The sequence below is a fragment of the Lichenostomus cassidix genome, chromosome 9 (assembly GCF_008360975.1).
Source record: "Lichenostomus cassidix isolate B80296 chromosome 9, HeHo_3.0, whole genome shotgun sequence".
NCBI lineage: Eukaryota > Metazoa > Chordata > Aves > Passeriformes > Meliphagidae > Lichenostomus > Lichenostomus cassidix.
The window spans coordinates 16,126,413-16,140,256 of record NC_139490.1 but is presented as its reverse complement, the minus strand read 5'-3'; the positions used below and the strand labels follow the sequence as shown (position 1 = coordinate 16,140,256).

Genomic DNA, 13,844 nt, shown 5'->3' with positions numbered 1-13,844 from the left:
AATTTTAGAAGGTCTCTCCTCTGACATTAGAATTTAATGCATCACTGTGTGTGAAAGCAGAAATGTCATTTTATTGTTAAGAATGAACAGGGAATACAACTCTAAAAAGCATGTCTTAGCAATTTGTCTCATCACATTCACCTACATGGGTATTTCAAATCTCACTTGATATAAGGCATAGTTAGGCAAGGAGACAGAGATCTGAAAAGTAGTCTCTAGTATATTTTTCTCTCACTAAATTTTTCTTGATTGCAGTGAAAGTATTTTTTTGTACACCCAATACCATTAGGTCCTTATTAGTACTGCTGTGGTCAGCAGTTTGTGAAAATTGGATACGGCTGGCCTGTCTGCTTTAATTCTTGCAAGCAGCTAGAATGCAACAGCTCAAACTCGAGGGTTGAATGGCTGGTTATCATCCCTGTTTTGTGCAGAATCCTTTTGATATACTGAATTTAGTGGAGGGAGTTAACAGGTAATGTGAAAGCAGATGTGTTTTCAAAGAGTGCAGTATTTGGGAGGGAATCAGGCAGGACCAGAGGGGTGTGTAGTAGGCCTTTATAAATTTGAGATTGGACTCAGGACTTTGGGCAACCCCACACTTGTTTTTCCATGGTCTCTTCTCCTATGTTAAAATTAAAAAAAAAATAAAAAAATATCTCTGGTTTGGAAGAAGGCAATCAGTGCCTTTGTCATTATTTCAAAAAGCTCCTTCAGTTTAATGTCAGCATTGCCAATTTTCAATGCAGCACAGCTGCAGCTTATGGCTGTCAAGAAAGCTGAAAAGCAACTGATATTTTGGGGATCCTCATGTGAATAAGAGGGAGAATGGCATGTCTGAATCTTCACGTGTAGCACTGCTTGGATACTGTGATATTCAATTACTCATACTCTGAAATCAATATTTTTGCACACTGATCATATGAAAAGGAGGTGGTTTGATCAAAAATGCTATATATGTGGCATCAGAGAAAAATGTTAGATTAGAAGTAAGGTATGCAACAGTCCTGTGAAACACAATGCTTTATGCTCTCACAGAAATTGTGTCTGAGTCAATACAATGATCTTGAATTTAGTTATGTAAATATTTCTAGGCAAACCAGGAAGGGGACTGCTTGCCCTTGCCAGTAAACCAGATGCATTGGCAAGGAAGGAAAAAAAAAATCTTTCTTGCTTTACTCCTCCCATGCTGACAGCTGAATGCACGAGCCATGCCAGTGCAAGCCGCTCTGTGCTCCTCTGCCAGGGTCCCTCTGATGTGGGGGTACCCGAAGGGGCAGGTGGCTGTGGGTAAGATAGGGGGTGATTGGGGCTTTTTCTTACTGATGTTTCACAGAGTGTTAGTTTGACCTTTAAGAAGCAAAGTGAACATGATGGGGAGCTCCTTCTTTTTGTCCTTGTGCTCAGATGGATTTTCAAAGATCTTCATGTTCAGTGAACACTCAGAACCAAGTTCCTCCAAACAGTTTTTGTTGACTTCTCAGTGTGTTGGCTTCAATAGCTAAACTCCAGGGCTTTTCCTCTGCCCTGCTGTCTCCTTTTGTTCCTGCACAATGAGGAAGGCAAAAGAAAGGAGTGTCTAAAGAATTTCTCAAGTGGTGCTCAAGTTATAATTTTCCAGGACTGCTTGAATTCAGAAAACAAAGTGCACTGAAAGCAATTTGATTGCAAATCCATAGGTGACTCTGTATGGTCCTCGTTACTGGCTAACAAAATCCCTGACCACAGTGTGCAATTTAGGGGTGCCAGGATGGTGGGGCCTCACCAACAGCTTACATGACTTATTTAACAATTTGCATTTGCACAGTTTTAATCAAATATGAATGTACTCAAACAGAGCACTTGCTTGTGCCTGTATCTGCCCTGGCAGATGGTTAGGGATTGCTCACTGCCTGAATTTACGAGTCAGCAGAACCTTTAATCAAAAGTTGATCAGTGCTGTCCACCCATTTTCCAAGGAGGGGGACAGCCAGGCACTGCATAGGACTCCAGGGGCCATAAGTGTTGATTGCAGCCTGTTGCAGTTATTGAGCATGTTTATTAAGGTAACATATTCTCTGAAGTGACATTAATACCTGTAAATAAAATTGGTCCTAGTGTGCTGCCCAAGGAATACTAATACTGTAAAAATGTTTACAGTAATTAATTAAGCTTTTTGCACTGGCTGTTTGCATTTTTAATCCCTGTTTAAATATAGCATGCACAACTGTACACTATTAGTAAATGCAGTGAGGCTGTAAAATACCACGTACACAGGAGGTACAAGGGGTTTCATTCAGGAAAGGCTTACTGGTTGCACAGAGGCTTTTTGGAGTTAGTGCCATAAGAGCAGGTTCATGGTTCTAAAATAACTGTATGTCGCCCAGCTCCCCCCAGGAATATCCCAAACTGAATTTGGTGTCATGAGCAGGCGAGGATCAACAGTCTCTGGAGTTCAGTAGCTACAGTTGCTCAGAACTGCTGTGGGATTGGGCCCCTGCTAGTACTCCTTGAGCAGCACACTAGGACCAATTTTATTTACAGGATTTATTTATTAAATAGTAAGTCTTTGCATTAATTTAGTGATAAAAAACATCAGTAGTAAACCAGCATATAAAGTCTCTCCTCAGCTCATGAAGCAGAACAAAGGCTATTTATTTAACTCTTTTTGCAATCAGAATGACTTCATCCTCCTGTTTAAAAAATAAACATCTCAATACAAGGAGATTCAGCATATCCTTAATTGTGAACTCATTTCTGACCTCCAAAAAGAAAGGAAAAAATGAGGGGGAAAAATGCAGTATAGTTGTCACAAAAGACAGTGTAAAGCATATCCATTGTCTTGGGGAAAAATTGATCAGAATTGCATTTATTGGAAGCCTGTTGGAGCTATCTTCAGTATAAAATTTCATATTCTACTTCAGGAGTAAAATCTGGTCGCTGAAGAAATCAATGGCAATACTGCCATTCAGGTCACTAGGGTGAGATTTCTCTGTTGTGCAAGTTTATTTGAATTTAATTCAACATATGCAGAAACAAGGTTTTACTAGAAGTCCAAAATGGAAAATACAATAAAATAGCCATCTACTTGGGAAATTGCCCAGATTTGAACCATCAAAAAGCAGATCTCACTTAAGAAGTTCAAAGAAAGGGGAGTTAGACCTCTCTGTGCTGTTAGCATTGGTTTTAATGAGGCAGCCTTCATGCTGTAGAGGGAGGTTCCCAAGAATGGGTTTTGATATCTGCATTTACTTTTTTTAATCAGCAAGGTTAGGAATTAGTCTAAAATTATGTCTGCTGAAGCATCATAACATGCATAGTCTGTTCAGCTCATCGTCATCTTTCCAACTCCATCCTTTGCAGACAGTGTGCTACTTATGGTGAATATATGGAATGGCTGCATGAATATTCCAGCCCAGTGGAGTTCCAGCCAGCTCCAGTGTCAAAGCTGTGTGAAATGGCATGCAGGCACATTGGGCTGCACTAAGACTTCCTTCACTCCTCAGGTTTTACCCTGCAGGGATTAGTAGGAGATGCTTATACCTGTGCTTGAAAATGCTTAAAGATCACTTCAGTGACCCTCAACATCAGCCTTATGTTCATGTTCAGGCTTAGTTGATAGAAAAGGTTGTCTTGGGAGGCAGGAGAGGTAATAGGAGAAGACCCTTTGCATTGTCTGAGTCTTCATGATTTTAACAGTCATGTTACCATTGTACAGAAATAATTTTGATATGCAGACATAAGAGAACAAGGGAAAATTATCAGTATGCTTTTAAGGTATTTAGTGCCTGAAACCAGCTGCTTGTTGCCATCGTCACTTCAAAAGATCCCCCGATCAAAAACGGGGGGAAAACATTCAAGGGCAGAAATATATTTCTCTACTCTTTTCATCCTTTGCCTTTTCACAGTCAGGGCCCAGATCTGAAGGCCCAGAGTGGATTGCTAGAATTCTTAAGAGCATTTAAATTTATTTATTTATATATTTATAATCAGTGCCTGCCCAGATCAGAATTTTACTCCTCCAGCTATGTAATATATATTAGAAATACAACGTTATGCTAGGAAATAGGGGAAAGATTTTTGTTGCTCGTTCCACAGGAGCTCTGCCCCTAAAATCTGTGTGCAGACATGATTCTTATTGCCTATTCAATAAGTTCCCTTCTAGTTGTAGTGCTGGCATGGTTCTGAGGCTGTTTCCGAGAAGCCACGCCATCCCTCTTCAGGGAAGGGAGGAATGCTGTAGCAGTGAATAAGCAAACGTGCCTTAGAGAGCTGAGTTCAGCTCCAGGTCTGCCAACAAGTCACTCAATGACTCCTGCAGCAGCTCCCTGGCTGTAGGATGAGGATTCCTCACAGGGCTGTATGCAGGTAATGCCACTCAAGCTTGTAATGCCTCCGGACCTTACAGTTGTTTAAATAACATGGAACAGTTCTATTTTTTTGAACTTCTATTTTACTTTTTAAATAAGTAGTTAATCCAGTCCTATCCAGCACAGACTTTAGAGAGAGTCAGTCTGTCATTTGAAATTCTACCCTGCCTTTAGTCTCCTGTAGTATTTACTGATGTGTCTATACACCAGAGTTATGGAAGCTCTCGGTTCTCTTGATGAGTGGAAAACATTTGGGGCCATTCTGAGAGCTTTTATGCTGTCTGCCATGGAATGACCCAGGGATCTAAGTGTGTCTGCTCCATGCTGCTTAGCTGAAAGTACTATAAACCCAAGTCTCTGTCATATGTGTGGAAGAAATACAGATTTGTGGAGACTTCAAGGGCTTAAGAGTTTTGAAGGTCCCACCTCAGCTGGGCATTCTTGTCCATTCTTGGGCTCCAAACTAACAAGCCATTGGGCAACAGTTGACCAGGGTTTATGGGCTCATATCACAATATTAAGAAATACAGGAAATTATTCCACAGTATTTCTTTCTAAATTTTGAACCTGAAGAAATTTTTAAAGGTTTTTGTTTCAAAAAATGGAACTATATTTTTCACCTGATTTTAGAATATCTTGTAGAATAGGAATTTTGTCTGGTAATCTGCTCTGGTGCAGCCTAATCTAGACTGTAAGAAGGACCTGTTGTCCTGCAATGGAAGCCTTCTCAGTTCAATTCAAACTGAGATTCAGTATGTCAGTGTTTAAGCAAATGATGGGTACTAGGAAAAAGGAAGGGGCAGAAGGAAACTTTTTTGGGATTTGAATGGTGTAATGGGATGGATCTGTGTTGCCTGGAAGAAAAGACTTGGTTTTGTCTCCTCTTGTCTCAAGTAATGTTGTTCTGTGTTCTGAATTACTTTGTTTATTATCCTTTAAATGGTAAAGTCTGAAAAATTGTCTCTTATGGAGATGTTAATTACAACTGACACTATCTTGCTGTCATAAACCATAAGCTATTTTCCTACTGATTAAGGTATTATGTGTTTTTCAACCTGCAGGAAACGTTGCTTTCCTTTGTTCATTATCTCCTGCAAGATGATGAGTTCTAATCAGGAGGAGGTCACTTTGGGCGCTTTTCTCCAGTATATTGAAGATATGGGGATGAAGGCCTATGATGGCTTGGTTATACAGAATGCATCAGACATTGCTCGAGAGAATGATCGCATGAGGAATGAAACAAACCTGGCTTACTTGAAAGAAAAGAGTGAAAAACGCCGAAAACAAGAAGAAGCAATAAAACGGTAAATATTTTGACAAAAATATGAGCAGTCTGGAAAAAGATAGAAAAGCTAGGGGCTCAGTTTTAAGTATGGTAAATAAGTGTAGAGCAGTTGATTTCTAAGCAATTTCCTGGCAAAAGCTGTACAAACCACTGGCCTCTGTAAGGCACGTGTGGTTTACGTGATGCGGACATAGCTTGAGCATGTGCAACATCTGGAGGAGGTTTGTAACAAAAAGTTTGGATGTTTGGAATAGGAGATGTAGATCTAATGAAAAATGGATTGTTATCCTCCCAGTGCTTTTAGAGGAACTGTTTGTACTTTGTGCGAAAATGTATGTGTGTGTGAGCAAGACAGGGACAGCCTCACAGGTCGACATAGACTCTTCTTGAGCTGATATTTTAAATCTGGTAAATTTTCAAAGCTTCCTAACTGGTGTCTGTGGTTTTTCAAAAACTGTCTATTATTTACATTTTCCTTTGCATTCTGTGATCTCTGAAGTCAGTAACAATATTGCAATCACTTGCAGGAAAATGGATCAAGCCCCTGATGGGCAGAACCCTATAATAGCTCTTCTTGAACAATTCCATTGATTTTAATTGACAGTTAATGAGAGGAGCACTTGCATGACCTGGCCTCTTGTGCCAATGGATATCAATGAAATCTCTGCAGCCTTTTAGAGAGGAAAAAAAGGTTGAATGGAGTAGCTATAAATATTTATTTCGTACACATTTTCAGATATAAAAAATCGGTTTTTCTTGAGGTGAGGGTAAAATTCTGCAATACAGGTAAATCATCCATCCAAGTCCTTAACTTTTATATGCAAATGGATGGCTTGAGCATAAACCGATAGGAGGTCCTTTGAATTTTTTCCCCCAGCATGAATCTTCTGTATTTCTGTTTAAGTGATTAAATTTTATGCTATGTCTTGGGTACTGTACATCCAGGTATAACAGACGTGCTGTGCTGTGAACATTCGAGCAACGCCTCGGTAGTCTGATAATTTTGATGGGACATTAAAAGGAAATGAGCAGCACATACAGCTTGAAAGGGGAGGGAGATGAAGGAATGTAAAGCAAAAATATGGCTGCTTTATGTTCCAGGAAGTAGAACTTTTTGGACCATCAGTAATTTGGCTGGAGTGATAAGAATAATGGGAAATTAAGGTGAATACAGCTAATTAGGCTGTACTCTGGCTAACCTGCTTGCAGGTACTTTTGTATGTGTGACCATAAAGATCACTAAGAACCAGAACAGTTTTTGTTATTCATAAGTTTCTTGGGACAGGAGAGAGGGAGAGAGTAACTTGTGGATCCACCTGGTTCCTTATAGTCCTCCAGCCAAGCTTCTCTACCTAATTTGAATGGTGGTGACAGTATTTCCTACATTGTGGCTGGTTTGTGTGGTTTTGTTCATTGATTCTGGCAAAGGGATTTGATGAAGAGCTCTGGATAAGTACAGATGATTTAGGGCTGAGCCAAACCATGCAATTCTTGCCCACACTCAACTGAGATCAATGAGAACAGAATACTTATCCTCAGTCACAGAGCCAGAAGACAGGAGGAAGAGGACCAGCAACACAGTGGGTTCATTAGAGGAACAGCATGTATCTGTATGTGGATTGGAGGTATCAACATTTCCTGAATACAATACTTTTCTGTGGGAAACTATGTTTGCAGTGATCCTCTCTGATCCCTCCCCACTTGGCCTATCTCAATAACACTGAGGGAGTGAACAATATCTGTCTGAGGAAACAAAGTAGGAAAACACCTCAGGAAATCTTGAAAAACACTTTAAGTCTTTTTTGCTATCTTTTTTCCATGTAAACTTGGAGAGGTAAAAAAAGACACTTGTGATCAATTCTTGATTAGAAAAACTAAAAGCGACGGCAGACTAAGGGAAAATACCTGATTTGACTAAAGGAACCATGATGTCTGAATTCACTTAGGCTGATTGCAATTGAGTCTGCTCCTGTAGTAACCTCCAGAGACTCATCCAAGACCATGTCTTCTATTGAAAGACAGCAGTCAGGAAAGGTAAATGAGGATTATTGATTTCTTCTTTGTTCTGTACTATTTTCTTTATGTCTTTACCTTATCTTGGTGGGTATTTATATTATGCCTAATTCCTGACAGCGTGGCCTAGATAGCAAGTGGTGCACATGTGCAGTGGTAACAGTGCCACCAGTCTGGAGACTCCCAACAGCTGAAAACAATCTCCTTAGCAACAAGGGAGTCATCCCCTGTGATTAACTGCAGGTAGATTTTTGAGCAGGAGAGGGGGTTCCCGCAAACACACTCCTTTTGTGTGTGAGAATCAAAATAAAGCAGCCAGAAGTCATTGGCACCTACAGAAAATTACCTACTAGCCCAATTATTGAATTATTTAGAAGCTATTCAGTTTCAATGTTCAGATGGTCTCTCTTAGAAGAAGGCTGTTTGTGTATATTAGCAACATAATAATGAGTAATATATTGTCTAATAAAGTGGTGGTATTCACATACAACACTGTTTAGAAGCAGCTGTTATTTACCTAAATCATCTCATAACTATGCTGAATGACTTAAATTCATTGAAATGCATTAGTCTGAGCAGTCTGGAAACAAGATCTGAAAAATGACCTAGAAAAAAATAATGTTTGTACATTTTGCTTTCCAAAGAAGACACTGTGCTGTCTTTCCTCAGTAGAACTGATGTACCTTCAGTGTGATTGCTGTCTCATTGTATCTGGTTCTGATAGGTTAATTGTGGGGAAAAATGTATGGATCCATTGTACATTGCGGGAGATAAACAAAGCGTATTGGATTGTGGGGGGAAAAAGCAACTAGTCTTTGTCTAATCTTCCTGGGCTGAGTCAGCTGATCTGATCTGAATTTCTGACCTAATTTTGGTATGGTACTTAGCAATCATGCGGAGAAAATAAGGTTAATGTGCTGATTAGTAGCTGAGAGTAAGACACAATAAAAACATATATATAGGACCTAATGTATAGACTTTTCTACTTCCATCTTTTATTTGTCTGGTCTCATTACATGATCATTGTCTATTCAGGCAGCTGTGTCCAGATTAAGAGAAGGTACTGGCATATTGCCCACAGAGCCTATAAATTGCAAATAAAGTTATGGAGCAGTATGATTTTCACTGGCAATAAGGTTGCAGTACTGTGACATGTACCTTTGCCATGATACAATATCTGCTGTAGGCAGCATTTCTGGGAACAGAAGGTAGATTTGCCTCAGCTATTGTGGGTGCCAGGAAGAAGGTGAGTATTTGGAATTTATATAGGGCATCTGTTAGAATGAGCAGTTGCTTTCTGACTCATCCATAATTGAAAAGCACATATTTCAATACTTTATTATTGTTTCGTGTGGATACTTCACCGATGTTTTCCTTTTTAATTGCACGCATACAAAATCTTGGTAAGAAACAAATAACAAGCCCTCCCCCTCTGACAGCTTGGACACGTTGCATTAACCAGAGTCACACTTTTTAGAAGTGCATGCTTTCAAAAATCTTGGCTTCTGTTTATTATGCATCATTCAAGTTTCTGTTTCTGTCAGGGAAGTCATCATTTTCATTTGTAACACTGTGAAGATGTGACTACCCTACTGTAAAGCTGGTGGTGTCAGTGGGCATGAATTTCTGCCTGCCAAATCCTGGACTTAGTCATCAAAATATTTACTTCTAATGGTTTCCCTTACTTGTAGCTTGTTCCCAAGACCTAAATGGCTCTGTGGAAAGCCTTGCTTGTGCTTGTTGAGGGAAGTATCCAGACAGATGCTGTCAAGAGGAGGAGCTTTTAGGAGCAGTGTTGTGTGCTAAAGCTAGCAGAAATGGGCCAGCCAGCCAGTGGCAGAGTTAAGCTCTTGTAGCAAAGAAGGAATTGTAATGAACAGCTGTCAACATAACCTCTCCTTTCTTTGGCAAATTGACTATTGAAGACTAACCCATCAACAAAAGTAAGATAAGATTTTTCTCTTGCTTTTTTTTTTTTAATGGTTGTGGAAATGATTGAATTCAGGTAATATCTGTCTGTAGTTTTCTGTAGTTTCTATCCTTAGTTTCCTTTGTGAACAAGATGTAAATTATGTGTCCTTCAGCTAAAAGTTCTGTTATCAAGCGTGGGTGACAGCAAGAAAATATCAAAAGATATCTATGCATGGGAGTATTCACTGCCAAAAGCTCTGTTCAGCTGAGAAAATGTGTGTAATCTTAGACTATATGGACATGCTGAAGAGTTTCTACCAAAATATTTCTACCAGAATAAAATATAACCTAGGTAAAATAATTTCATTGTGAACGTAATTTTTATAATAATGTCTAGAAATCAGAACAAAAGATTAGATGAATGAATGTTTACAGCACTATTTCTTTTTCCTTTTTCTGACCATTTGTCTGTAGTTGAAATTCTGTGCAGTAAACTGCGCAGTTCTAAATTTGCAGGAATAATTATACTTGCTAGATTACAGTGTGATTATAGCCTGACCTCAAAAAATGGTGAAGGAAGTCCATTAAATATTTTGGGTCATGGTGAGAGCTATTATTGAGATATTATACATTACAAGCTCATTAACCCATTGTTTTTGGCTTGGTGTGTTGATGTAGATTGTGGAGGCTTTGGGGTTTTTTTGTTTGGTTTTTTGTTTGTCTTGTGACTTTTTTTTTGTTTTTGGTTTTAATTCAAATCTGAGTTCACTTGGTGAATGTGATTTTTGGATGTGAGGTCAGTGGTATGTGCTTCTTTGATCAAAGGGTTTGTATTATGAGGAAGCTTAACTGGGGCACTGTTGTTTTCTTTATCTTCCTCCTGGACATGTTGCATGCTCATTTTATCCTAGATTAAGTTATTGCTCTGATACCACTGTTATGATGGATGTGGCTGACAAGGTGTGGCAGAGACTAATTTTAATATGATTACAAAACTTTTTTTTTCATGAAAATATCCTATGGTGTCTTTTGTAATTGGTTCAATGTAGAAAGAGTGGCACTGATAGTTTTTTTTCATCAAGAGTAAGTAAGATGGTTGTGCAGTCATTGACCTCCAAATGTATTTTTGTTGCTTTTATAAGTAAACAGATGTGATGATCTAGCCAACAAATCCTCCCTTCCAAATGCTCATATCCATATGGCTGCCTGTATTATTGCCACACAAAATAAACAACAGACACAATGCAAACTATATTATATTACTGTTGATGTTATTCTGAGAAGTTTTATTTTAGAACAGTCATGTGATTGTCATTTAAAATTTATCATAGAGGGTGATGGCCAGCCTTGTAATCCAAAGGACCAAGGAAACAAAGAAGAAATCATTAGCAGTTTTCTACCTAAATTCTGATGTTCTTTTCAAAAACTCTTCCCTTTTAGGGCTTCTGCCTACATCTTGTACTTCTTTTCAGGGAATTTACTTGGCTTCTTTCCTTTTATTGTTTGAAAAATTGCTCAGATGTATACTGGCCCACTATGAAGGTGGGTGCATTTTTTCTCAGGATTAATTTGCTCTGTTTAAAAGTGCAGTAGGAGTGTGGGGTCATGGAGAGCCCAGAAGGTTTCCAAAGGGTTTGCAGATCCCTGTTCTCATTAAAATGCAGCGGCAGTGTCTCGATGCTGTCGGTATTTGCAGGACTGCCTCACCACCTGTGTAAATGAGTGAGCTGGCCTTGCCCCAGTTCCACCTGGGCGTGTGTTCCCATCCAACCTCCCCGCTGGAGCCGCCTCGGCACTCTGAGTCAGCCTGGAGGAGATGTGTTGTACCTCCGGGAGAAGCCCTTGGCACACTGCTGCTGAGACATGCTGGGGACTGGATGGATCTTAATGGACAGTTTGTAGCCATTTGTTCCCATTCCACTTTTATTTCTAGCCTTTTTTCTCACTATCTTTTGATTAGTCTTTGACTACAGGATGTAGTTAAAACTAACCCTTGTATTTAAAATTGCCTCTAACCTAAAAGACCCTCTTGACAAGAGAGATGCGTGTAGAACTGTGGAAATGGAGATATTTTTCATGATTCTGTAGAGTTCTGGTGCTGCCATTATTTGTAGTCAAATGTTTACATTTGTTTGGAATATGTCTTCAAGTATATTACAAAATTGCATAGAGTAGAGTAGAATTGAATAAAAACCGTCGTTATGAAGACTGGATAAAAAATAAGGAAGACTGTTGTCAAGCATGCCCAGATCAAGTTTTTATAACCAGTTTAGGATGGATTTAATTAACAGCAAAATACATTCAGTAATACAGCACAATTCATATGCAAATAAAAAGCATTGATCTGTTCTGGTTCAAGTTTTCCAGAAACCAAAAGGTGCTCCCTGCTGAAGTTCATTATCCCTGACAAATTTTGCCATTGCCTGTGACCTGAATTTAGAGCTCATGTTTCAACCTGGAAGACAGACACTTGTACAAAAAACATGCAGAAAGAAGCCTCATGACCCTTTGTAGCAAAATTGCAGCTAGCCATGGTTCTAGACACTGGGAACACACAGCCCCAGTCTGAAAACCCAGCAGAACTGATGCTTTGTGTCAGCATTAGAATAGTAAGAGTGAATCTTTCTGTACCTTCAGGAAAATCCATCATTTAACAATAACTGTTCATAAAGTTGAACAAAAACAAATGTTTTCTTTGAGCAAAATAGCTCAGTTCATTGCTCTTTTCAGGGCCATGAATCACAGCTGTATTTGGCTGGATTTAATATTAATAAAGATTGCTTTAAGCCTCATCCAGCTGGCAGGCATCTGTGCCCTTTGCATGTTCTCCTCAGCACCCTCCTGACAGGCTATGCATACTTCTATTTATTTATTTATTTCTGTTCTTCCACAGGAAAACATAGTATAATACTTGATTATTTAATTGGGATGTTTATTTTCTTAGCCTGAAGTAGGGAGTCTGCTCTTGGGCATGCCCCAGGAAAAAGAGAATGTCACACCACTTCTGTAACAGAAGCATCAGGTGAAGGGCATCTTGTTAAGTTATGCTGGATCAGTGGCTAAAATTTGTATGAAAGGAGGAATATGTATGTGCACTGATTAGATTTTTGTGTGATTGGATTAAAATAGGAGAAAGGAGAGATTAGAGAAGAAATGGATAGCAGAGCCATTACTAGCCGTGGGTTTTATAGTTAATTTGAGACTGCTTTTATTTTCCTTCTGGCTTACCACCCTGAGTTGTAATCTTAAGTGAAGTCAGTTTAAAAATATATAAAAATAAATAAATGCACAAAACCCCCACCACAAAAAAACCCCGTAACTCCAACCAACTGAAAAGAGGCCATTAAGTGGAGTGTCCTGGGCACGAGACCTACAGCTCAGCCCTAGGAGGAGCCCCGCTGGGCTGGGGGCAGGTGCTGCAGCCCCCTGTGAGCTGCCAGCAAACTGGGAATGAGCAGAGGGAGCTGCTTTGCTCCCACAGAAGGCAGACGTAAGTGGAATTGCTTTTCATTGCACTTTTTATCGTACAGTACCCAAGAACTCCAAATGGAAATGAGATTCCTCTGAAACACTAACCCAGTGCGTGCAGAGCAAAGACAGCTCACAGCATGAGCTGAAATTGTACCCAACAGGTGACTAAAGGGGCAGCTGAAGAGTTAGGGGACTGCTCATTTCCTTCCCTATATTAGTACAGCAAAGAATAAAGTGAAGTGTGTCCCCAGTGGTTGTGATGAATTACATCCAGCAGTAGTCTCTGAAAGCTACAGAGAAACAAACGCTTCCAATGGACTCTGGCAGATGCTTCTGGAATGTGTCAAGATTGAGAGGGCCACAGCCAGCTAAAACCCACAGAAATATTCCTGCCAACAAGTGTATTTCTTGACAAAATGGTAACATTTTAAAAGATCAAAAATGAGAGTAACTGCAGGGTTTTCCATAAATTAATAAGATTTACCTGGGTTTAATCCATTTCTCTTTTTGGTGGATTATACAGGGCGTATCTCACCAGCAGATCCTCTGCGAGCGGAGGGCACTTTAGTTATTAAGTTGAGATCACATGTTGGAGCCATTAAGTGAATTGCTTTGAACAGCCTTTCCCTGAATGCCAGGGCAAATGCCGTATTTCATACCCTTAGCTAATTTCATGCTGTAATTTAATTTCAGAAACATACTTTTTATTGAATCTTTAAAGACAAAAGGAAACTGCCGAGTCCTTTAGTACTGCAAAAAGAGATTGTTTAAAAATGTAACCCATCTAGAGAATAATCTTCTATAATTAAACACAAAGT

The 13,844-nt window shown here is 39.4% G+C and overlaps 1 protein-coding gene across 6 annotated transcripts in view; it reads left to right on the top strand.

Moving 5' to 3' along the window:
- NYAP2 (neuronal tyrosine-phosphorylated phosphoinositide-3-kinase adaptor 2) overlaps nt 1–13,844 on the top strand; it is a 160,643-nt gene that overhangs the window by 28,113 nt on the left and 118,686 nt on the right. For all 6 annotated transcript variants that reach the window (XM_085069621.1, XM_085069620.1, XM_085069619.1 and 3 more), the window contains one exon: nt 5,408–5,650. In XM_085069621.1, the coding sequence (XP_084925747.1) occupies nt 5,445–5,650 (206 nt within the window). In that variant the 5' untranslated portion in view covers nt 5,408–5,444. The remainder of the gene's footprint in view (nt 1–5,407; nt 5,651–13,844) is intronic.